This window comes from Astatotilapia calliptera, chromosome 7 (assembly GCF_900246225.1).
Source record: "Astatotilapia calliptera chromosome 7, fAstCal1.2, whole genome shotgun sequence".
In the NCBI taxonomy this organism is placed as follows: Eukaryota; Metazoa; Chordata; class Actinopteri; order Cichliformes; family Cichlidae; genus Astatotilapia; species Astatotilapia calliptera.
The window spans coordinates 29,563,231-29,588,212 of NC_039308.1; the positions used below are offsets into that span (position 1 = coordinate 29,563,231).

At 40.0% G+C, this 24,982-nt stretch overlaps 1 protein-coding gene across 1 annotated transcript in view; it reads right to left on the minus strand.

The window, feature by feature from the left end:
- Positions 1–24,982, minus strand: part of lpar1 (lysophosphatidic acid receptor 1) — a 43,114-nt gene that overhangs the window by 12,779 nt on the left and 5,353 nt on the right. The window contains exon 2 of the mRNA XM_026174246.1: positions 6,703–7,458. Within this exon, the coding sequence (XP_026030031.1) occupies positions 6,703–7,441 (739 nt within the window). The 5' untranslated portion in view covers positions 7,442–7,458. The remainder of the gene's footprint in view (positions 1–6,702; positions 7,459–24,982) is intronic.

The window sequence follows — 24,982 nt, forward strand, 5'->3', positions numbered from 1 at the left end:
GGTGAACAGATCAAAACACTGACAGGATCCATGGATGGCAGGCTTTTGAGTGTCCTTGCAAAGAAAGGTGGCTATATTGGTCGCTGATTTGTTTTTCTTTTGTTTTTGAATGTCAGAAATGTATATTTGTGAATGTGGAGATGTTATATTGGTTTCACTGGTAAAAATAAATAATTGAAATGGGTATATATTTGTTTTTTGTTAAGTTGCCTAATAATTATGCACAGTAATAGTCACCTGCACACACAGATATCCCCCTAAAATAGCTAAAACTAAAAACAAACTAAAAACTACTTCCAAAAACATTCAGCTTTGATATTAATGAGTTTTTTGGCTTCATTGAGAACATGGTTGTTGTTCAATAATAAAATTATTCCTCAAAAATACAACTTGCCTAATAATTATGCTTATTTGGGAAAGACTGGCGAGACTAATACGACTACATTAGCCAATCAGACAACTGTTAGGCTGGCTAGGTGAAAGTGAGTAAAGTGTTGGTTGATTTTTCAGTTACTTCGATTTCTTTACAATGGTCATAATGACTAAATTAGAAAAGAAGATGGCTACATTGTTAGATGTTAAATGTGTTTACTTTTCAAGTGAGCACTTATGGGCTGATATTTTTTTACAGTAAGCCTGAAACACGCATACTTAAAACAAACTCTACCGCTAACGACGCCCCTGCTACTTTTCTTTTCTTTTTTTTTGTTCAAAAGCTAAACTGTGGAAGTACTGACCTTACTTTGAGTTTGATTCCATAAAAAGTGACAAAAACATTAGCGTCCATCGTGCGTGGGAAGAAAACTTCTTTTTACAGCGAAAAAAACCCCTAAACTTCCGAGCAAGCACCGAGTAGCTATGACGTGATGGGAAACTCACAGAGAAACTCGCGCGGATTCTTCAACTGACCGCAGCACACCTACACCTAGTGATGGGACGTTCTGTATCGAGGCTTCGGAGCGTGTGTCGAGTAATGGAGGGGGCGTTTCCGCGAAGCGCGTATCGAGGCTTGCTTCATTTATGGGAGGAGCTGAAAATGATGACGTCCGAAGCCTCGCTGCCCGGCTGTACCACGTGACTGGTTCATGAAGCGGTTCGAACTTTGCCGCAAATAATCATTTCCCATACTGCCACTATAAATATACACAGTATACTGCCATCACTACACTATAGGTGTTTTACACACTCCTTTTGTTGTTGACATTTACAGGCTGTGTGCAAAATGCCACACTCTTCAAATTCATGCCAGCTATTATTTTTACGTCCAGTAGGTGTCCTGCTAGAGCAAATGAAGCTTCATGAAGCTTCGCGTTGGGGTGAACCAATTGGATGAAAAGCTTCAGTGCTTCATGGGGCTTCATCTGCCCATCACTACCTACACCAGGGTAACCCTCCGCCTACCCTGCTCCTGCTTTACAGGTGAAAATAGAGCAAAAGGACCGCTGAGTCTTTGACTTTATTTATTTTCTGCTGTGTTTTACTTGCATCTGTTTGAAAGAGTGAGTGAAAACACAAAAAATATTTTATTTTATGTGCTGGAATGTGTAGAAAATAGGTTTAAATGTTAAACTAATTTATTCAACTCAGAGAATGTTGCATATAATTAAATGTTTTGCTTGATGCATAAAGTTAAAAGATTAAAACTGATAAAACAAGTTAAAAAAAGAGACTTTTCCATTTGATTACATTTTGTATGATGGATTATGTAGAAAAAGTAGAATTAAAGTACTCCCAATGTAGGAAGACTAAGCTAACACTAGAAAACAAAAGTTTTTGTGCAAACATTACACTTGCATGTTTGCATTACAATTTTATGTCTATGCTAGTTATCCAATATTCAACACCCATTAAAATATTACATTCAAGAAACAGCTTCCTATTCTTCTGTCTTACATTTACATTACTCAATTATTTTGGAAGGCTCATTATGCCAGCTTAGGTTTCCACTAATGTGAATTCTCTGTGGCTCTTAAAAACACCCCAAATTGAATTATTGTTTTCATCTTCTGGGAGTCTCACTCATTTTCCTACCATTAATCTATTTGTATCATTTTTTATTGCTCTCCTCAGTTTCTTTTTCTTTTTAAAATCTATTGTTTTTCAAAAATCCCTTTATGAATTTTAAAATCTTGAGTTTATCCTTCCTTTCTATCTTGGTTTTTTGGGATTTGTTTTCATTGCACGTCTCTTTCTGATCGTGGTCATGTTTTCCTTTCTGCAACCTGTATTCTTGTCAGCCATCCCCTGCTTCATCTTTTACTTGTATCTCACATTCTGTCTCAACTGTCTCTCTAACCCAATCATTATCTGTGGTCATGACCATGATCCCTATATATATTTCTAAAAGGGCCCATTAGTTTCCCGTTTGTCCACAGAAGGATTTCTTTTCCCATTCCCCTCTTACCCACATCAGTGCTTCCACACAGAAGATTAGATTAAAGTTCACATTCAATAGCTGAGAGTCCACAGCACAGAGTCCACAAAGATGCTTGTGGTGTACACAGTGATGGAGTCTTGTAGTGGTTTCACAGTGAGCTAATGGTTAGAGAAACCAGCTTTTGACCGGAAACACAGTGAGTTCCTTGAAATAATGGCATTTCTTTCCTGCTTGACCTACACAAAAATAGCCTATCTGTTTATCTGCAGAGATGTTTGCTTGGCAGCAGTGACTCATCTATGCACTGAGACTTTTTAAAATCTGTTATTTTTTAATAAACTTGGAATAAAAAAGAAAATCAAACATCAACATCAAAAGGTCTACTTAGGTTCTCTCAGCTGCTTGATAAGAAGGCAACTGGACTTAGTTTGGTTTGTGAAGATGGTTAGCCTCTCGTCATTTAGTTCTAAAACAACTGATGTACCCTTTAACCTTGTAACTGAAGATGCAGACACCCTAACAAATGCAGCATGAAAATCTTTTTCAAATTTTGTGGGATCAGATGTTTTTTGGAGACATATTGTAACTTGTATTATAGAAACACATACAGAAGACAACAGACATCAAGGCGGGAATGAAACGAAGGTACCGGTTTGAAATGAGCAGCAGGTTTTGTGTTTAAGATGTATATGTTTTAACAAAAAAGGAAATAAATAAAAATTAATTTGAAAGAATAAGGAAACTATATTATTTTGAATACAATCTAAAAGCAATTTATAACACCTTGTATATTTAACTGTTTAACTCTAAGTCAAGTGTGTCATATTGGATATACGGTATGCGTTTTTGTGAGTTTCTGAGACTTCTACATACTCAGTGTGACTTTTTTCCCAGAAAAAGTCCAAATAAAATCTACAATTCACTTTTGAGGAATGCACTGAAAAAGAAAATGCCTTATCAAATATTATACAAATTTAAAGGGCCTCAAATGTAAAAGGGTTAAGCAGTGTTTAAAGTTTGCCTGAAAGTAACAACCCATGCTGCTGAAATCACATTTGTAAGGCGTAGATCCTGCCATAGGGAGCAATTACAAAGACTGTATTGTCTACAATTATTTCTTGCATTAAGTGACGTACACAGATGCACACAAACTCAAACACACAGAAAACAGGTGACACTTTGAGATGCATGCCAGTTGTGTTTCCATGCTGACAGTAGATTGGAGCGTTTGGCTTGCGGTTTTTACAGATTGGTTCTGCTCAGCCAGAAAATACACCAGCATTATAGCAGAAAATTACAGAAACGTCTGTGTATGAGTAGGGCACATTTGTTAGTGTGCAATCATTCATTTCTGTCCTTCCTTTGAAATCTAGATACTGAAATAAGTCTTCGGGGTAAATACTGACTGCTTATACACTGTAATTTGGAGACAAGTACCAGTCTGTGATATGGCATCTGCATTTGTTTGGGCATGGTATTGCTTGGCACTCCATGCTGTCTGACGATGTGACCTCATACAACACCATAAGCTTTAAGATAATCAAATCATTCACAGAACACTCCAGCATTTGCCAACAACTGACACACACACACACACACACACACACACACTGAAATAGCTTAGAGAGTTTTCCCTTATGGTAGATTCCCATTTGGATGCATGGAAGTATATTGGCTGCGCTAGATGATGTCAGCTGGTATTTGTTAGGATTGCTCCCGAGCTTCACTTCTTGCTCAGCCTAAACATATTCCTGATTTGAGATTTTTGTGTGGTACTAAACTTTGAAGAATTGGGCTTTAAAAATTGGTTGCTGCGACTAAAAACAACTGGAATTTTACATGTTCTTTCCTGGAGATGGAAAAATCCTTTATAGTCATTTTTTTTGGCACATACTGATATCTGTATCAGCGGAAGCTAAAAAACAAATTTGTTTCTATTTGTTTTTTTGTTTAATGAAAAGTAAGAGAAGTCCAAAGGTTTTCAGTGCATGTACAATGAAACAGGCAAGCAATACAAGGGAGAGACTTGGTTTGGGGCATGGAATTGAGCGTTCTTGATAGTGCTTCAAAATGACATCATTTAGACTAAACCAAAACAGATCACACCCTCACTCAAAAGACTTACTTTCTCAGTAACATGTCGGCTTGAGTGGAGAAGAATAAATGTGGCTTGTTCTAAAATTTTAAAACAATATTTCAAATTGATGCTAATGATTTACTGATTAAACTGAAAAGAAACTGTAAAAACATAAAGCTATTTTTCTATTTTTGGTAAAGAACAGTCATCTCTAGTCCGAAATACATGAAGCTAAATGACTGTAACTTTGTTTCTTAATGTTAATTCCTGAATCCTAATGCTTACTATTGTTATGTGATTATAAAACCTGTTTTCTACCTAGATTTATAGAGTGAGTCTTTTGCAAATAGCTATGCAACCTTGCATTAACATCATTAAAGTTCATATGAAGTCAGTTATTCGAATGTTCTTACATCCACTTAGCTTTTCATTTTTTCCTGTATTCCTGAATAGAAAAAAGGAGCTGTAGGATAGTTGTAACGACACCAGAGAATTGACATTTTTATTTATCCATTAGACAATAGATAAAGACAGCAATAATGCTGGTTTCTATTGTTAAAAAAAAGTTGTTGTTTTTTTTTGTTGTATATTCATTACTGATATTTTACTGCAAAAATGTGCTTACGCATGTAATATAATTTATAGCAATGGAAGAATCAGACAAAGCAGATTAAGGTTTTTTTTTTGTTTTGACTTTTTTTTTTTTAGTCCTACTTCCTCCTAGAAAAATCACATTATCTGCAAAGAAAACTATGACAGTTAGATTGAATTCATACCATGGTATATAGCTTCCACCCCATGGCCATTAGGAAACATACACCAAAGCTAGCAGATTAATTTCAGAACTGTTTACCTCATACGTTACCAAAGAAGTAAAGAAATAAACAAAACATCTCTACACAGCAGATGTTCATTCTCTGCCTCTTTATCCCACTATAGGCTCCAGATCATAGTCTCCTGTCCACTACTTTGAGTTAAGTTTGGAGTAAAGACAACAACAGGATGAGATAGCAGAGCACATAGGAGAGAGATCACTTGCAATCCTGTGGTATGTTTTGTCTAGGATGCAACACATCCTGCTTCCAGGCACTAAGAAGCCTTTTCCCCCACAATTTTTAACATACTATAAACATAACTGAGCTGGTCTGCTAATTTGTTCTACTTTTAAATGAAAAAAGAAGAAGAAGAAGGAGTAGAGTCTGATTATTACAGAGTCCTGCAAAGTGTGAAACATATCTCTGCTTAATGCTCACACATAAAACTGTCAAGACTTCACACGCAGCTTGGGTGATAGGTTAAACAGGCAGAGTTACATCTGCAGTGTATAAACAGACACCAAAAAAGTTGACCACACTGCAGCACTACAGTAAAAAAAACCAAAAACTGCTGCTGTTCATTGCAACTGTGTTTTTAGTTTTAGTTTGGAAAGCTGGACTGAGGCCAGCTGTATCTGTGAGAACTGTAATCTGTTTTTTTTTATGCACAGCCTATATACCTCAGACATCCGTTAGTGTTCTTTATAGGTGAAAATGAAAGTACAGCTGGAGAGTAATTGAGGGTATTTCACAATTCTTACCAAGAAAACAGGACATGCTAGCACTAGAAAATTTCTTCAGAACTATAAAAGATGGGATGTGGGATTAATCTAAATTCCTCATATTCTGTTGGTAGTACAGATGCTGTTGTTTACAGACTACCAGAAAAGTTCTTTTGTTTTGTGCACAATTATTGTGAAGCGTAAAGCCTTAAAGGCACTTGCATGGACATGGGCCTTGGTACTTGATATATGCATCTTCTAAAAGAGACATAATTTACTATACTTTAAATCAACAAAACCACATTATTCAAACCACTATGTTTATATATTTTTGCTTGCATATATTTAATTATTTTCATACTCATTTGGCTATTTGCAATCATAAGTTTAAAGGTGACTTCATAACTAAAAACCTGAGCCTTTTAATAATGATCATGGGGAGCACCACTGACCAATATGATTTACTATATATGAGGTCTGCAGTAGTGCTAGGAGGACATTGTGCTTGGATTCAGTGTTGAATGTAACAGCCTCATAGTTAAACTAATTAACACATGCATCGTTTTGCTGCTGCTGGCGACTTCAAATGTTGGGTCATTGCTACAAAGACAAATACATATATAGGCAGTGGCATCCTGCTAGAAAGTCTAGGTTAGTGACTATCAAGAGATCAACAGCTACAGTACGTAGACTGAAAGTGAATGCTCTTACCCAACACAATGACCACAGTCTTCAGAAGAGACATCATGGTATCTCGGTTGCGTCGTGGTCCAGAGCTGTGCCGTGACATCCTCATGGTTCTCTGCCTCACATACACAAAGATGTGGGCATATAGTGTCACCATGACAACAAAAGTCACAAGATTAAACACTGCCCAGAAGACCAAGTAAGAGTTGCTGTAGAGAGGTGCCATGTTGGAGCAAGACTTAATGCTACAGATACAGTTCCAACCTACGCTGGGTATCGCCCCCATGACTATGGACATAGTCCAGATAATGACAATCACAACCACCACGCGCCGGTTGCTCATGCGTGTGTGTAACTGCATGCGGAACACGGTGATGTGGCGTTCAATGGCGATGGCAAGCAGGTTGGCTACAGATGCAGTAAGGCTGGTGTCAATCAAGCCCTGACGCAGCAGCCATGTCGAAACAGTCAGACGCTTTGTGTTTGGTCCCGTGTTGAACATCAAGTAGAAGTACGCCAATCCAGCAAAGAAGTCAGCAGCTGCCAGGTTGGCCATCAGGTAGTAAATGGGGAAGTGGAATCTCCTGTTGACGTAGATGGCGATCATTACCAGAAGGTTGGCGAGCATGATGAAAATGCACACAGTGATGCCAAGGCCCATCACCAACCGGCTGTAGGTGTCCCAGTCGTTAGCAAGAGGCTTGTCGCTGCGGTTGTAGAAAAAGGTGATGCTCTCATTATAGTAGCATTGTTCCTCATCCATGGTTGTAGTGGTGTTTACTAAAATGAGAAAAGACATGGAATACATAAAATTTTCATAGAACACAGTCTTTTGATGTATATTTGAATACCATAGATTTAATTTCAAAAGGGAGGTTTATTTTTCAGATCCATGGAACTGAGACAACATGCACCACCTCAAATTAAAATCTGCATTATGAAGTCAGTGCTGTTTAACTTTTTTATTGTTTCCTTTACTTGATCACCTCGTGTAAATCACACCTGTGATGTTAAATCATCACAGAAGGAGCATTAAACTAAACAAAGAAACACTTCCACTGAATGTTCAAAAGCATATGTGAGTATTTCAGCTTATCTGATTATCTGATTGCAGTGCTGTGTGAGTGAAACGTGAATCCTTTTCTCAGATTTTATCTTGACAGGCTGATACTTACAGAGGTTTTGCTAGAAATTGTTACAAAACAGTAGATGCAGTGTGATCAAAACGCCTTTGTGTGCTTTAAATGTGAGAATCTGGGCCTATTCATTACAATTTTGATGTGAAGCAATCTAGTATATTAATCTATATCATAAGCATGCTCCATGTTAGTTGTCATCTATAGCAGTCACTATTATCTCATAGAAAACATACACTGTCCAATATACAACCATGTGTAAAATGAAGCTTGTGTTGCCTACAAGTCACAGAAGTTTACAAGTTTACAGAAACATTACACAAAGGTGCTGCGTTTTTTGTGCCTGCAGGCTTGCCTTTTTTTTTCATCTGGTTGAGGTTAACTAGTATTTATGCTTAAAAGATGCATGAGGAGGAGACTGAGTGAATGTGTGTGTGAATGGGTGGATGACTGAATGTAGTGTAAAGCGCTTTGGGTCCTTAGGGACTAAGTATAGCACTATACAAATACAGGCCATTTACCATTTTACCATTTACTGAGAAAATAAGTAGAAACAACAGCATCATCTCTCTCTCTCTCTCTTTCTCTCTCTCTCCCACACACACACACACACACACACACACACACACACACACACACACACAATCACTACTCACATGAGTATATGTGTTTGTAATAAAGCTCAAGTCCCACACGGATGCTGGCTAGTGTCTCTCATGCACCTAAGACCGGAAACAGGACCTCAGGGCATGAGTAGTCTGTTTGTGTGTGTGTCCTAGAGATACAGACAAAGGCCGGTGTTTTCTTTTTTGTCTTTCTTTTAAATTTTCCTTTCTTCATCTTCTTCTGTAATCATCCAAATTATTTGAAACCCTTCATGAAAGTGCAAACATGAAGCCCCCCCCCCCCCCCCCCCCCTCCTTAGCTAACTTGCAATTTTGGGAGAAAAAAAATTATTACAACCTTCACCTCTAAAATAGTCACATGAACAATCAAAAATCATCCTGGGAAATGAAGCAATGTTGAAAGCATTGAAAACTTAAGCTTGCCAAAGCTATTTGTTCAAATTCTGCAACTCAACTTGGTAATTTGCTTTTCTGAATGTTATATAATGGAGAGCGAAAACCTGCAGGTCTAACCAATAATTTTCTCAAGACTGTGCAATTGTTCCATAGTGACTCATGCGTTAAAGTATAAGTTTGGTATAAACAGCAGAATGACGGCAGCAAAATGAGCAGTGTGTGATATACGTACATTGCTTAGGTGTGTATTAGACGTTGCAGTGCACCAATGGCAACTTAAAGCTGTTTGCTTAAAGTTGAAACCAGTTAAAGAAAATACTTTTCTGGATATTTAGATTTCATTTTATTTATTTATCTTTATTTTCTTAAAGACCAATAAAGAACTCCAGCTGCAGCCATATTTGCCTGAAGCACCAGTAAAATGTTATTTTGTTTACTAAAATAGCAGTGGTACATTGTATTAGCAGTATTGGATTATAGCTAGTACTGGACTGTTCCAGGCCTACGGGATGTATCTGCTTCTTAATTTCCAAACACTAACCAGACAGCGTTGGAAAGTAGGGCCTCCTTTTTCAGACATGCTTATTTACCAATGTTTTGTTTTGCTTTTTTTAATGGTTTTGTCTATGTGTAAGCAACGATCATTCCCTGTGTTAATACAGCTCATTTAATACACTCGTGGAGAGACTTATGAAACTCTTTGGCAACTGATTAATTATGGAACCCTTGGACCTTGGTTCACAGCTGTTTTCACTACATTAACCACCAATATGTAAACTCACTAGGTCCTTTGAGATTGTCTTCCATTGTTATGCTGATGATCTACAATTATTTACACCAATTTCTGGAGGAAATTGATATGCCTGTTAATTTTGGTGAAAAGATGGTTTTAAAATTTAAGTATTACTGAACTAAAACATGGATGGACAGAAAGCATTTATTTATTTTTATTTATTTATTGTTTAAGAAAACCCTTTTTATTCATTCAAATGGCTTTCTTTCACCTGAGAAGTTTTGCTAAAATCAGACATATTTTGTTGTTCAAATATGATGAGGTTCTATTTTATGCCTTTGTGCATCTAGTTTGGATTATTGTATTGCTTTACTATTAGGATACCCAAAGAAGAGGTATGTTAGAGGTCTGAACGTGGTTTAGAATGCAGCAGCTTGCATTCTTACTGGTTCATCTAAATATGATCATTATACTTCTGCGCTTTGCCTCTCTTAATTGGCTTCCTATTTATGCAAGAGCAGACTTTATATCTGCATAACATTCTTCTTGAAAGTCGAAAAAGCCAGAAAAAACAGGATTTGTTTTGCCCCTTAGCAAGGTAGAGCCATTCATTCATGATTACTATAGTGCAGTGCTTGTTTGCTGCAGCGCAGTCATGGACAGAGCCTGGTCAGTGCACTACATATGGCTTATTTAGGGAGTTCCAAATACACAACAATGACAGTATAGATTACAAGTTTTCCAGTTTTACTACTCTTTACATTCACTGCTGCCAGCTTAGATTAAGTTGTAGTTAGCTCTGTTAGCTCTGGTCTGTGCTTTCTAAAGGACTATGATGGAAAGCACTCTTTAAATAAATATATTATTGTTAATAAAGAGGGTTTTTTAATTAACCTGCATAGTTCTTCCATACAAAAATTAAAATATAAAAATTTTAAAATAAATAATATAAGGAAATCATTCAAGGACTAACATTTTAAAAGGACTGACAACAGAAGATGACTTGCAGAGGTTTATAGTATACTGAGGCCAGCGAGCAAATCATTTTCAGTGTAGTAATGTGCAGTGTCCAGCCCTGTAAGGAAACTGCATTGTTTGAGTTTTTTAAAACCAGGATTCATTTAACCCTCTGGGGTCCACGGATGCGCCAGGGCATCAAAATCACATGACCAATTTTAAAAAATGTACAATTTGTATTTGCATTTCAAGTTTTGAAAATGATTCGTTAAACATATTTTTGGTTCTTACAGTAAGAAATATAACTTTTTTCTACTCTGATTTTAAGTTTTTTGTCTGAATTCAGATCAATTGTGCTAATACATTATGTCAAAATGAAACCATAACTCCAAATTCAGATATGTGAGGTTGTGCTGAAAAGAATGATACCAAACAAGGCAAGATAAACAGTTTTAAAAGGTGAAATGTAGAGGTCAAATCAAAAGTAGTCAAAAACAGCTAATTTTACCCTGGACCCCAGAGGGTTAAATAGAAAGCTGTATGGCCTCATTGCAAAAGAGTGTTATTAGGACATGTGAAAATAAAGAACACATCTGTTTTTGAAGCAAACTGCTAAATTTGCAATACTCCCCCCTTTCCTGTTTGTAATGGGTGTGTTATTTCCTTTTGGTGTCTGTGGAAGTTTTTTGGGTTTTTTTCTTAAAGAAGTGACAGTATCATTCCTGCATCTAATTATTAAGATTTTAATCATTGCTCATGTAAGGCAGTCAGTCAGCAATAAGAAGAGGCATTATGAGGAACAACTAAATGACAGCAGCAACACTAATTTAAAAGAAAGTCACAGGGATCGAGTCTCCATTTACAATGACAACAGCAGATGCCCATGTCGTCGTCTGCAGTTTATGGCCATTAAATGTCTGGAGGGAGCAATCAACAGGGCATTAGATGCCTGAGACAAGTCATTATCAAAAGAAAGTGGAGGAAGTGTCAGTGACCTCTCACTTTCATCAGACCTTCGGAGCCTGTGGAAGGAGATCCTGTCATTGTGTATGTATCTGCATACAACAGTTGATAGCTGAATATTGTACAAGACTGTGTAAGAAAAAGGACATAGAATGAGGGGAATTTTGTTTTTTGTTCCTGAACAACACAAAGAACAGTGCAGTGACTTATTTTTCAAGAATTTAAATGTGTTTGAGAGCAAGAGAGGAACGTTTGGGAAGTGTGTAGAAGAGAACAAAATGCTCACTGTGCCCAAGTGTGTGTCGACACACTCTTCATGCTTGTTAGTAATGTGTGATAAAGTCTGGCTGTGCGGAGTGAGAGACTCAGTGTGTGTTTTGTGTGTGTAAGTGTCTAACAGGCTATGAAAGGACCACCCTGGAATCCATAGATGTGAGGTCATTACTCAAGGATCAACAGCAAGGCTACATCCGTATATTGTCAATGTACGCCTAACTGACACATGCATAGGGGCTAGTTGTTCTTCACCATTACTTATTCACGCTACAACAAAGTGCTAAATTGACAATAAATGATGCAGCCTTGCAGGGTGAGATAATTTTTCACCTTTGAAAAATTGAGATACTAATGCTCAATCACAAAACTACACGGTTCCTAGAATATGCATTCAGTACCACATACAATGGAAGCTATAGCTTGAAATGAGGTAAACAAAGGACCATAGACTTTTTTTATTACTATTAAAAGATTTATGGAAATCTTCAACACTTTGCTTTAGGTTAGCTGTAATAGAAACGGGCTCATGGCATTTAAATCTGTTAACACACTTTATGGTATTAGTAGAAAAGCACTGAATCAGGACTGCTATGTCAGCATGTGCTACATAGTAAATTGTTTATCCAGCCCATTCTCATTGCAAGGACATTAAATCTGTCATTTTCTCCAAATTACACACAGGGCGTCTTTTCACACGAGTGGCTGTGGACCAGGTTTAGGTAATAGTCACGCAGATCTGTTACATCTGTCAGATACACTAGGCAAATGCCATATTTCAATGTGTTGACTTAATGCTGTGAGCTCAAACCACAATCTTTTACTAAATCTAAGTAGCTTTTAGTGTCTGAAGTGAAAAAAGTGAGTTCAAATCAAACAAATCAGCAAGTGAAAACCAAGCAAAACAAAGTTCAAAAAGTCAAAGCTTCCAAACAGGAAGCAAACCACAGTTTCCTGGCAGACACATCAAGCGCTCGGCCTCTGCTTTTGCTTTTGAACTACACTAAGCATGAGGACTATAAAGAAATAATTCTTGGGTGTTGATTTTCTTTAACAGTTTGTGCTAACACGGCTCTTTTCTGTCAAGATAAAAGAGAAGATTTTGTCAATTTAGCGATTTTTCTACTGGCCTTTTATATTTACATTTGCAGGAAAATGTTTAGATGCAATCCTCCATATCTGAGCTCCTCAATACTTGTTATTTTAGTGTCTAGTCTAGCTTGTTGCAAACAGCTGGCTGTGTCAAATTCTTTCCTTTGACTTTAATAAAAAACTTCACATAGCACGCACAGAAAAAAGCGTCCACTTACAAAATTCTAAGTTTAATAACAGCAGACTGGTCAGGATCTGATTCTAAATATTGCTGCTTTGTGCTGTCTTCACCTGTGACACACAGATTTGAGATTTATACAGCAGAATAATAATGCAGTCCTAATGCTAAACTCCATCTGAGCTGCATCATCTGAAGAACTTACTCATTTTCTAAAGTAAGAATTTTTTCTTGTATCAGAAAATGGAAATTTTACATGTCCTCTCCGACCACACGTGGTTCACTCTGATATTTTCTGAGAGAAATACTTGCCTGAAACCTATGCATATATCAGCTTGTCAAATAACAAATATGCAAAAATCATCTTGTTTCTCATCCTTTTACTACCCATTTGTTTGTGTTATACTTGGTTTATTGTGCTGATCATTATTGAACTGAAGTGGCTGCGAGTTCATAGATGAGCATATTATGATTGGATTATGTGAAGAGCTATCCACTGTAAGTTGAGTTCTTATGCATCACTGCCTCATGCTCATCAGCTGAGCAAATTTGATACTTTGTTTTGTTGGGGTTTTTCTTTTTTGCTTTGTTGTTGTTGTTGTTTTTAATTGGCTCCAAAACAAATGTTGCTTGTGAATGTATTTTGCACTTTTTTAACCACTGTTCTGACAAGTGCCGCGATAAACCAACTTCAGTCACTGCCAGACAAGAAGTCCACTAAACACTTAACAGTAGAGTCTGTTCCCACTCTATTGAAAATGCATCATCCAGCCTTCTGGCTGCTGTTATTGAAATGCACCCCTGAGAGAAATACCTTTAAGAAAGACACACGTTGAGACCAATCACTGATCTGGGATTCCATGCTAAGCAACATATAGCCTTCATGGAACTCATGAAAGAGAAGAAAATTTTTATGTATCATACATTGTTTAACCCATAGTGATCTATAACTCACATGTGCAATAAAAGGCTGTATATGAAGTATTGTAGTCTACAAATTGTCTCTTTCTTGAATGAGTCTCATTGATGTAGCATTTCACCGTGAAACTTCTCTTTTCTTTTTATGGAGAAAATGATACATCTTCTAGCTTTGGAATTCAGACAGAAATATGACCATTTGAAGCTTGTTTATATGTGAGGTCACACACTAAAAAAAGCTAATGTTCCAAACAGGATCCCTGCAGTTTATCAGTGTTGTACTCCAGAGTGAGCTCCTGGCTCTGAGGTTTTTAACTTTGAGAAAAAGATTTTCATAAAAAGTCACGAAACATGTAAGAATGATTGCAGAGAAGCATAAATTATCAGAAAGAGAAAAGGGAGTCATTTAGCACACAGCTGGGGTGAAATCATGATTAAAAAAATGTCTAACTATTTTTGGTACATAAAATGAATCCTGTGGAGCATTTTTCAAATTGTACTTTGATGTGAATGATTTATGAGACACAGGAAACATATGAAAGTGATAAAAAAAATGTCTTCTTTGAAAGCTTGCAAGGGGTTCATGAGCTAAGGCTCTTCTCTATATGTTTATTTAATGCGTACCTCACAGTAGTAAGTGAACACCTTCCCTCTTTTCCAGTTTCTAACATTAACAATGTCAGCTATTAAAATATTATATACACTTGCAATATAAAGAGACTTCACATAGTCTGAGTGAGTTGCTGTTGACCCTTACTTTGCACCTATTCTACTGCTAAGCTAACTAGCTGTTTTCCACAGTTTGTAGGTTGCATTTTATAAACTACTGTTACGTTCCCCCCGAAGGGGTCTAGGCATGCGAGTGAGGGGACCAGTAACAAATGAGTCCAGAAACAGAATGAAAAGGAAAACAGACAGAGTTGTTCTGTATTAATATAGTTTTATTACAAATGATATAGGTTTATTACAAACGACATTAACTTAAAGAGCTGGCAACGCCGTTTTACCAATAATGCCAAAGAAACAAAGGAAACACTCGCAGCAACAAAAGACAAGAAACAAAAATGGGAGGCACTTCCCACACTTCCTACTCTACTCCTCACCATGGGGAGACACTCTCAGGGCCCACAAGCCCATCTACTCACTAGTCAGAAGGCGGCTGTCTGTTCAAAACCTAGCACAAAAACCGTGTAGCGCCACAGAGGGAAAAAACCACCCTGCTCACAGCTCATCCCCAGTTTAAATAGCCTCAGAGGTGATTGCTGACTGGAGTCAGGTGGCAAACGAGGCTAATCAAAAGCAGCTGTGTCCTGGGGAGAGAGGAGAGTGAGAGAGCGGGCAAACACTCCACCCACACACTCCCACAGCCTCACAGGATGTAACATTCCCCCCCTCCCTTACATTAAAGCTCTACCAAAACAACAACAACAACACCTTATCGCGAGCTGCGTGAGAGTGCATCAGCCACTATATTGTCAGTACCTTTCTTGTGTATGATCACCAGATTATAATCCTGGGCCAGGAGTGCCCAGCGCATCAGTCGCTGGTTGTGGTTGTACATCCAGTTCAGAAAAACCAGGGGATTGTGATCTGTGAAGACGGTCACCGGGGAAGCACTGGAGCCCACATACACTTCGAAATGCTGCAGAGCTAGAAGCAGAGCTAAGGCTTCCTTCTCTATGGTAGAGTAGTTCAGCTGATGGTGTTTGAACTTCGCAGAGAAATAACAGACCGGATGGCACACACCCTCCTCATCATCCTGCAGTAGAACTGCTCCGGCGGGACTGGCATCGACCTCTAGCATAAAGGGTCAAGAGAAGTTAGGAGCCGCCAACACAGGGGTGCTGCACAGGAGAGATTTTGCCGACTCAAAGGCATGCTGGCACTCCACTGACCATTCAAAAGGCACATTTGGGCTACACAGTTTGGTCAGCGGAGTCACGACCACAGAAAAGTTCTTACAGAAACACCGGTAATATCCGGTCATACCTAGGAAACGCCTTAGTTCCCGTCTGGTGGTTGGACTCGGGTAGTCCAGGATTGCAGCAATCTTCGCCTCCACTGGGCGGACCTGTCCAAACCCCACCTGCTTACCTAGGTAAGTGACAGTCGCCTTACCAAACTCACACTTAGAGAGATTGAGGGTCAACGAGGCCTCGGCTAGCCGCTGAAACACTGTCCTCAGAAGGGACATATGATCTGCCCACGTGTCTGTGTATAGCACTACATCATCTAGATACACATTGCACTGGGGCACATCTCCCAACACCAACTGCATCAGACGTTGAAAGGTAGCTGGGGCATTTTTCATGCCAAAGGCCATTACTGTGTATTGCATGAAGTGGTCAGGGGTGACAAATGCAGAAATATCTGAAGCTCTGGAAGTGAGAGGCACCTGCCAGTAGCCTTTAAGGAGATCAAGTTTGGTGATGAATTTGGCAGGGCCGATGCTGTCGATGCAGTCTTCCATACGAGGAAGCGGAAAAGAGTCAGACCGTTACAGCGTTTACCTTCCGATAATCTGTGCAGAAACGGGGTGTGCCATCAGACTTAGGCGTTAGTAGACATGGGGAGCTCCAGGGGCTACAACTAGGTTGTGCCAAGCAGTTTTCTACTAAGTACTCAACTTCCTTTTTCATCACCTCACGTTTGGCGATGGGGCAACGGTATGCATGCTGCTTGATTGGGGCTGCGTCTCCAACATCACTGTCATGCTCACAAACATTGGTACGTGAGGGTACGTCACTAAAGAGAGACGGGTAGGAGTGCAACAAGTCAAGTACATCTTTACACTGGGACTGAGGAAGGTGAGACAGGTTGGCCTCGGCCTTAGCTAAAAAAAAAAAAAAACAGAATTTGACAACCGCCCACATTGCTGTCCCTCAGAAAGGGTACCCAGATCATCATCACCCTTAACTTCTACACTTGGCAGGGTAACAGGGACTGAACCAGGGACAGCTGTCCCAGCAGTGTCTGGTGATTCTGTCATGCTGGTGTCTCTGGTATGGTATGGTTTCAACATGTTAACATGGCATAGGCGAGTCTTCCTTCTGTGTTCTGGGGTGTTGAGAATATAGTTGGTGTCAGACACTTTTTTCACTATCACATAGGGGCCTGAGAAACGAGCCATGAGGGCAGAAGTAGGCACAGGCAGCAACACAAGAACTTTGTCCCCAGGCTGGAACTGTCTTTCCACTGCTTTTTGATCAAATAGTTTTTTTCATGTTTGCCTAGGATACACAGAGAGCCTCTTTTGCTAACAAAGTAGCCCGTTGGCACCTGTCCTTGCATGTTTTTATAAACTCCACCACATTAGTTTTAGGCACACAACCGCTGAGAAAACTCTCCTTCAGCACCTTTAGTGGACCCCGCACATCATGTCCAAACACCAGGGTAGCTGGGCTGAACCCCAAAGACTCCTGCTTCGCATCACGTATAGCGAACAATACAAAAGGGACCCCTTCATCCCAGCTTTTTCCTGTGTCATGGCAATATTTACTCAACATTGCTTTGAGAGTTTGATGCCACCGCTCAAGTGCACCTTGTGACTCTCGGTGATAAGCACTACACACAGAATGAGAAACTCCAAAGGACTGTAAAGTCTGTTTAAAATCCCTGGACATGAAATTGGTACCCTGATCTGTCTGCACAGTTTTCGGGAGGCCAAAGGTGGTAAAGAATTTGACTAGTGCTTTGGTAATGCTTGCTGTAGTGATTCTCCACAGCGGAATTGCCTCGGGGAATCGAGTGGACACACACATTATGGTTAACAAGAACTGATTCCCTGCCCACGTCTTTGGAAAGGGGCCAACACAGTCTACCAGGATATGCTCAAATGGTTCACCGACAGCAGGGATAGGACGTAGAGGGGCGGGGGGCACCGTCTGGTTCGGTTTACCCACAAGCTGGCAAGTGTGACAGGTGTTACAAAACTGCACTACATCTGCTTTCATTGCCGGCCAAAAGAAATGCTGCAGTATACGGTCATACATTTTAGTGACACCCAAATGACCTGACCATGCATGATCATGTGCTAACTGTAGCACATGCCGCCGCAGACTTGTCGGAACCACCATCTGCCGCACTGCGCTCCAGTCTTCTCCAGGCCTTGGGGTCCACTTGCGCATCAATAAACCTTCCCAAACGAAAAATGTCTGCTTCTTGCTCCCCTCACCACCCTTATCCTGAGCTGCAGCGGTAAAACACTTAACTAATGAAGGGTCTTCTTTCTGAGCCTTCACAAGTGCCCACGATACCATTTCCCATTATAAAATCCACCCCATTAATTGGGAAAGAAGGCCGCACACCCACTGAGAAGGAACCACTCACCAGCTCACTCTGTACCCAAATACGATGGAGGGGAGCAGGCACAAAACTCATCCCAACACCTCTTACGATGATGCTAGAGTCACAGTCAGACTTCTCATTAAATTCAAGCACACTAGCTAGTATGAGGGACTGTGAACCACCAGTATCACGCAGAATGGTCACTTCACGCTTATCCTCGGTCTTACCAGAAAGCGAAACTGTCCCCTTAAAAATGAAGGGCTTAAAACACTCATCCGGGGTCTCAGGGGAGGGGGGCCTACTGACAGGAGGCATGGTTTTAATCAGCCTGACCCCTTTTGGTTTACGTGAAGTCGAGACTGTTTCCGTTTATAAGCCTCACAATCTGCGATCAAGTGGCCAGACTTAAAAACAGAAAAAACACTTTCGGTCTGCCTTGGGACGAAACCCAAATACCTCACTCTTTGGGTGCGGTGCAACTGGCACCTTGCTAGCCTTCACTGGGGCATCGCGCCGGTCATACCTACTGACACTGGTTTTATGGACGAGCGCGAACTCATCAGCCAGCGTCGCAGCCTGCTGTAGCAAGGAAACCTTCTGTTCATTAATATATACTGCGATACGCTCAGCAATGCAGTTCTTAAATTCCTCTATGAGCATTAGTTCCCGGATCGAAGCCAGGTCAGTGGCTTTGCAGGCACACCACCGATCAAAAAGAACACCTTTTTCCCCTGGCGAAATCAAGATAAGACTGACCCTGTCCCCTTTTCAACCCCCGGAAACGCTGCCTATAGGCTTCTGGGACCAGCTCATAAGCCAGCAGGATAGCAATTTTCAGCTTGTCATAGTCCAAGCTGTCCTCAGCTGACAATGAGGAACAAACTTCTTGAGCCTTACCTACCAGCTTACATTGGAGCAAAATGGCCCACGAATCCCGTGGCCAGTGCAAGGCCGTGGCTATTCGTTCAAACGACTCGAAGTAGCTGTCGACCTCAGTGTCATGGAACACCGGAACCAGACGACTATTTTTCCCTACATCAAATGGTGTGTCTGCCTGACGAATGGAGGCAGTCGGAGGAAGAGAAGCCTGCCGGAGTTCCAGCTGTCGCAACTTAACAGCTGTCTCCGCCTCCACCTCCACCTTTTTCAATTCGACCTCCCTGGCTCTGGCAAGCTCTGCGTCTAAACGCCTAAGCTCCAACTCCTTTAGCTGGAACTCCCTCTCACGATCCTCCTTTTCCAACTGGAGACGAGCCAGGCGTACACGGAGCTTAGCATCCTGCTTCCAGCCTACACTTGATTCAATGGAGAGAGGTTCGAAGCGAGGCAATGTCATGGCTTTGTCCTCAGGCAGCCCCTGAGCAACAGGTGTAGACACCAATGGACCTACAGCTTGAGCTGCCACCTGCGGAACAGGCTGAGATGCTACACCATGCTCAAGTGGACTGGCAGACACTGGCAAGGCCACTATCCCAAGCGAGGGGTTTTCCTTAAACACAGCAATATCAAAGGTAGCCATTAAATCTAAAACAAAAACTACCTGAGGCTAACAATAACAACAAAGAAACACCACCTCCAAAACTCAGGTGGGAAATGTGTGGCCGCAGGTTAACCAATAAATAAAAATACCACCGACCCTCTCCCCAGACCTACCTACTAAAATTTCAGCCTAGTTAGCTTCTGGAGTGTACCAGGCTCAAGGCAACTTTAAAGGCTAAGCATCAAGTGCACAAAGCACCGACAAGCCTACCCCCGACAGGGAACTAATCCCCACCCGGGATTACTCCGAAAATAATAAAGGCAAAATAAAAAATGAGTGCCTGAAAGAGGAGCTTACGCTCAGCTAGACACTCCCCTTTGCTAACTGGAGAGAGAGCGCAGCAGATACCATACAACTAAACAGGCCACCGGCAAACAACTCCCTAAAACTCAATTGCTGTTCCTTCCATTCAGATCCCGGACGAGCCCCCACATTGTTACGTTCCCCCCGAAGGGGTCTAGGCATGCGAGTGAGGGGACCAGTAACAAATGAGTCCAGAAACAGAATGAAAAGGAAAACAGACAGAGTTGTTCTGTATTAAAATAGTTTTATTACAAATGATATAGGTTTATTACAAACGACATTAACTTAAAGAGCCGGCAATGCCGTTTTACCAATAATGCCAAAGAAACAAAGGAAACACTCGCAGCAACAAAAGACAAGTAGACTACTAAACAAAAATGGGAGGCACTTCCCACACTTCCTACCCTACTCCTTAACACAGGGAGACACTCTCAGGGCCCACAAGCCCATCTACTCACTAGTCAGAAGGCGGCTGTCTGTCCAAAACCTAGCACAAAAACCGTGTCGCACCACAGAGGGGAAAAAAAAACACCCTGCTCACCACTCATCCCCAGTTTAAATAGCCTCAGAGGTGATTGCTGACTGGAGTCAGGTGGCAAACGAGGCTAATCAAAAGCAGCTGTGTCCTGGGGAGAGCGGAGAGTGAGAGAGACAGAGGGGGTAGGAGTGGCAAGAGAGGAAGAGGCGGGGAGAGCGGGCAAACACCCCACACACTCCCACAGCCTCACAGGATGTAACAACTACATATTGATCAAAAATGACTAAAATGGAGGAATTTTATTTCATACTATGTATCATGGTATATGGTATGAATCACTATGCAAGGCTACCCATATGTTTGGAAATGTACTTCAAATGGGTTCAAAAAGTATTTTTTTCTACATTTCAATGCATTTTAGATTATCTATAGGAAATATTTGATTGCAGCTTGATTATTGGGAATTTTAAATGTGTGTTTAATCCATGTTCAACTCAAACATGAAACTGAAACCAAAAAGTCTCATAACTTCCCACGGTTCTTCCATCCCTCACCTCCAAATCTCTTTCCTTTTCTCTTTCCACCTCTGTGTCCCCCTCTCCTCTTTGCCCTTGTGCTCATCTTCTGCAATCTTTTTCTTCTCAGATTTCCTCTCCTGTTGCCTGCGTCTTTTCCTCCAGCTCCCTCCTCCCATCTTTGCCAACTCTCCACACAATGTGACCATTGTTTCCATCTCTCCCACCCCAGAAAGCAGAGACGCAGGGCTTCTACAAGCTAGCATGCACACAAACACTCAGCCACATAGGCTTTCATTCTCTAACTTTATCTTTATCATTACAAACCACACACACACGCACACACTTGCACATACACTCAAACAGTTGCTGCGTACCGACAGAACTCGGAACAAGGATTGGATTGAGAGCCTGTGTTGAGTCATGAGTGACTGCAGGCGTGACCGGCTGATTCACAGCTCATCAGAGGATGATACCCTTCGAACCACTTCCATCACAGCACACATGGCCCCAAATGGTCATTATACTGGAATAGAATAGAATAGAATAGAATACTACACCTTTGTAGGACTATTAGTGTAATCAAGCACCACAATTGCATAAATAAACAAGAATGCAATTCAGTAGTGAAATACATAACCAACATTGTTGGCTTGCTTTAATTGTTGCTTTTTTTTTTTCTCAAAAAGAGCTCTCTGGTAGTGATATGAATGCATTTAGAAAATGTAGGAGCTTCAAACATACACAATATTCTTTAGTGACAAAAACCACACTAAACAGTGATAGGCTAAATATATCGAGTATACTATACATAATATTGAACAGAATTTTCTACCAAAACATTATGGCAGTAAAATAAATAAACAAATAGTGCATTTTAAAAGATGAAAAATCATATTTCAGGCATTTCAAGGAGCAGCGTTTCATCACACCACCAACAGAAGCACATTGGGAACGGTTACTCCTGGATGCACTGACAAAATAATGTTTCATTTCACAAGGAGAAGGAGTTAACTTCTAAATTACATAGAGAGAGGCGGCTCGGTTTCACAGTGGCTTTCGGTTTTTCCAAAGCCACTGACAGCAATTTGTTATTTCTAAATAATGAGCAGAATCATAAATAACATATAAAAGCTGTTTTAATTTGGCTATAAATTCTCACAGGGATCATAGCTTTGGAAAGTCTAGTGACAACCAAAATCCAACTCACTAGTTATTATCTATGTGGTGGCATATGATGCAGCTTTTCATTTTGGAACTGTCATGTAACTCAGATTATTAACTTTAAGATCTTTCTCATCTGTCCCACATGTTTAGGTAGAGCAAATCTTTATGCTAGAAGGCATAAAAAGGGGAATCTGCTATTAAAAATCCTCCTTCTTACAGTGGTTTAAGATATATTTTAAAAAGAAACTGTAAAAGAAAGAAAAAGATGCTTAAAATAGATGAATAATTGATGGACGGTTGTATGAATGCATTTAAAACAGTCTAAGAACCATTTATAACAAGTGGTTTTATTATAATAACTGAAGTATTTAACAATGACTGGATTACATTTTTTTTTTACCTAAACAGTCACTACCATATGTATCAGTTTGTTTTTATTTTTGTTTTTTTGTTTTTCTGGATTTTATTAACAGGCATGTTCTCTAATGAAATTGCACTATTAGAGCCAGATTCCACAAATTACATCACCGGAGCTCAGATGCAATATGGGATTGCGTCAGTGTCGTCTGCAGAGATTTCAGGGTTTGACTCAAAAGTGTTCTTCAAATTCATCACTTTAATAACCTGGCCTGTCAAAACCATTAATGCACTGCACTGAATAAAAACAAATGTGTGCATGTGGTCATAATTTGAAATGATGATTAATTTGTGTATATATCTAGATTTACATATGCATAAATGTATGCATATGTCTGTATCTTCATCTGTGTATGCTCATTGGATACCTTTTTTATTGGATACCAGATCCCATTTTGTCTTCCAAGCTGCCTTAATCCTTCATGGCTGAGATTCAACAAGGTCCTGGAAACATTCCTCAGAGATTTTGGTCCAAAGTACCATGATAGCATCACACAACTGGTACAGATTTTTCAGCTGCACATCCATAATGGGAATATCCCATTCCACCACATCACAAAAGTGCTCTGTTGGATTGAGATCCAGTGACTGTGGAAACTATTTGAGTACAGTAAACTCATTGTCATGTTCAAGAAACCTGTTTGAAATGATTTGAGCTTTGTGGCATGGAGTGTTATCCTACTGGAAGATTGGTAAACCATGGTCATAAAAGGCTTTAAGAGAAAAGTCTGGCCCTACCATCGAAATGATCCAGGGGAAATTAAGACTTATCACACTAGGTAACATTTTTACAATCGTCTATTGTCCAATTTTGGTAAGCCTTATTTGAATTGGAGGCCTGGTTCCTATTATAAGCACACAGGATGGACATTTGGTATGGTACCTTTAAGGTTTGATGTGTTATGCATTCAGAAAGGAGTATCTTCATATCTCAGTTGTAACAAAGGGTTATTGGAGTTTCTGTTCATTTCCTATCAACTCAGTCATCTACCACACACTGGATATATTCTTTTACTTGGGTCATTTTCTGTAAACAGTAGAAACGGTTGTGCGGGAAAATCCCAGTAAATCAGCAATTTCGGAAATGTTCAGACCAACTCATCTGACATCAACAACCACATTCGTTGTGGGGAGATCGTGGCTCAAGAGTTGGGAGTTTGCCTTGTAATCGGAAGGTTGCCGGTTCGAGCCCCGGCTTGGGCAAGACACTTCACCCGTTGCCTACTGGTGGTGGTCAGAGGGCCCGGTGGCGCCAGTGTCCGGCAGCCTCGCCAATGTCAGTGCGCCACCGGGTGGCTGTGACTACAATGTAGCTTACCATCACCTGTGTGTGAATTGGTGGATACAGGCCATTTACCAGTCAAAGTCACTTCATTGACCTTTCTTCCCAATTTTGATGCTCACTTTAGCAGGTTATCTTGACTATGTCAGCATGTTTGATTTGCTGCCATCTATTTGGCTGATTAGATACTTCCAGTAACACTATGAGTAATGTGGGAGTCATTTCAATCAAAATATGTCCTTTGAAATACAATGAAACATTAAGTTTTTGTACAAAGTATCACTACCAGGAACAAAAAAGACAGGTAATATTTCTCATATGTTAGCTTCTCTTCATTGGCCCCCTGTTAAATTCAAAATTCAATTTAAACTCCTTCTGATTACATACAAAGTCTTGAATAAGCAGGGCTCCTCATATTCTAAAGACCTCATTGCATTGTTTTAAAAGAGCATTTCACTCTTCGACTGCATTGAATTATACTACTTTAAAATGCTATGTAACATCTGAAAAAAGGGTTAGTGTCATTGTTTCACTTCAAAAAGAGCGTGGTGAAGTACAGAACCAAATAATCATACTAATACAGAACCCCAGAAAGAGTCATGATTTGTGCTGGGTTGAAAAATTATTTCCTCATTATGGTGTTTCTCAGTTCCTCTTTCTTTCATGCATGACGGACACCTTTCAGATGATTTTAACCGTCTTCTGCCTCAAAGCCACACATGATCTGTTACAAGGAAGTTAATGAGTGGTCATTAGAGAAATAAGTGGTAAGTGCAGGGTCTATGTCTTGAACCATGTTAGCATTAGAGCCACTAAATGTGTTTATCTCTAACTGATGTGGTCCAGTGTCTGGCAGCACGAGCCTACAGTACTGCACCATTGTGGGTTGAGCTCCTGACAATGTAAACATCACATGGATGAACACTTGGCTTTTGGTCACACTGACCATTATCCTTTTAAGCCCTTAAAGCCTGCCTCTCAATAAAGAAGAACTTGTAAGTAAAGTGGTAACATAATATGACTGTTCCATATTTTGGAGAGCC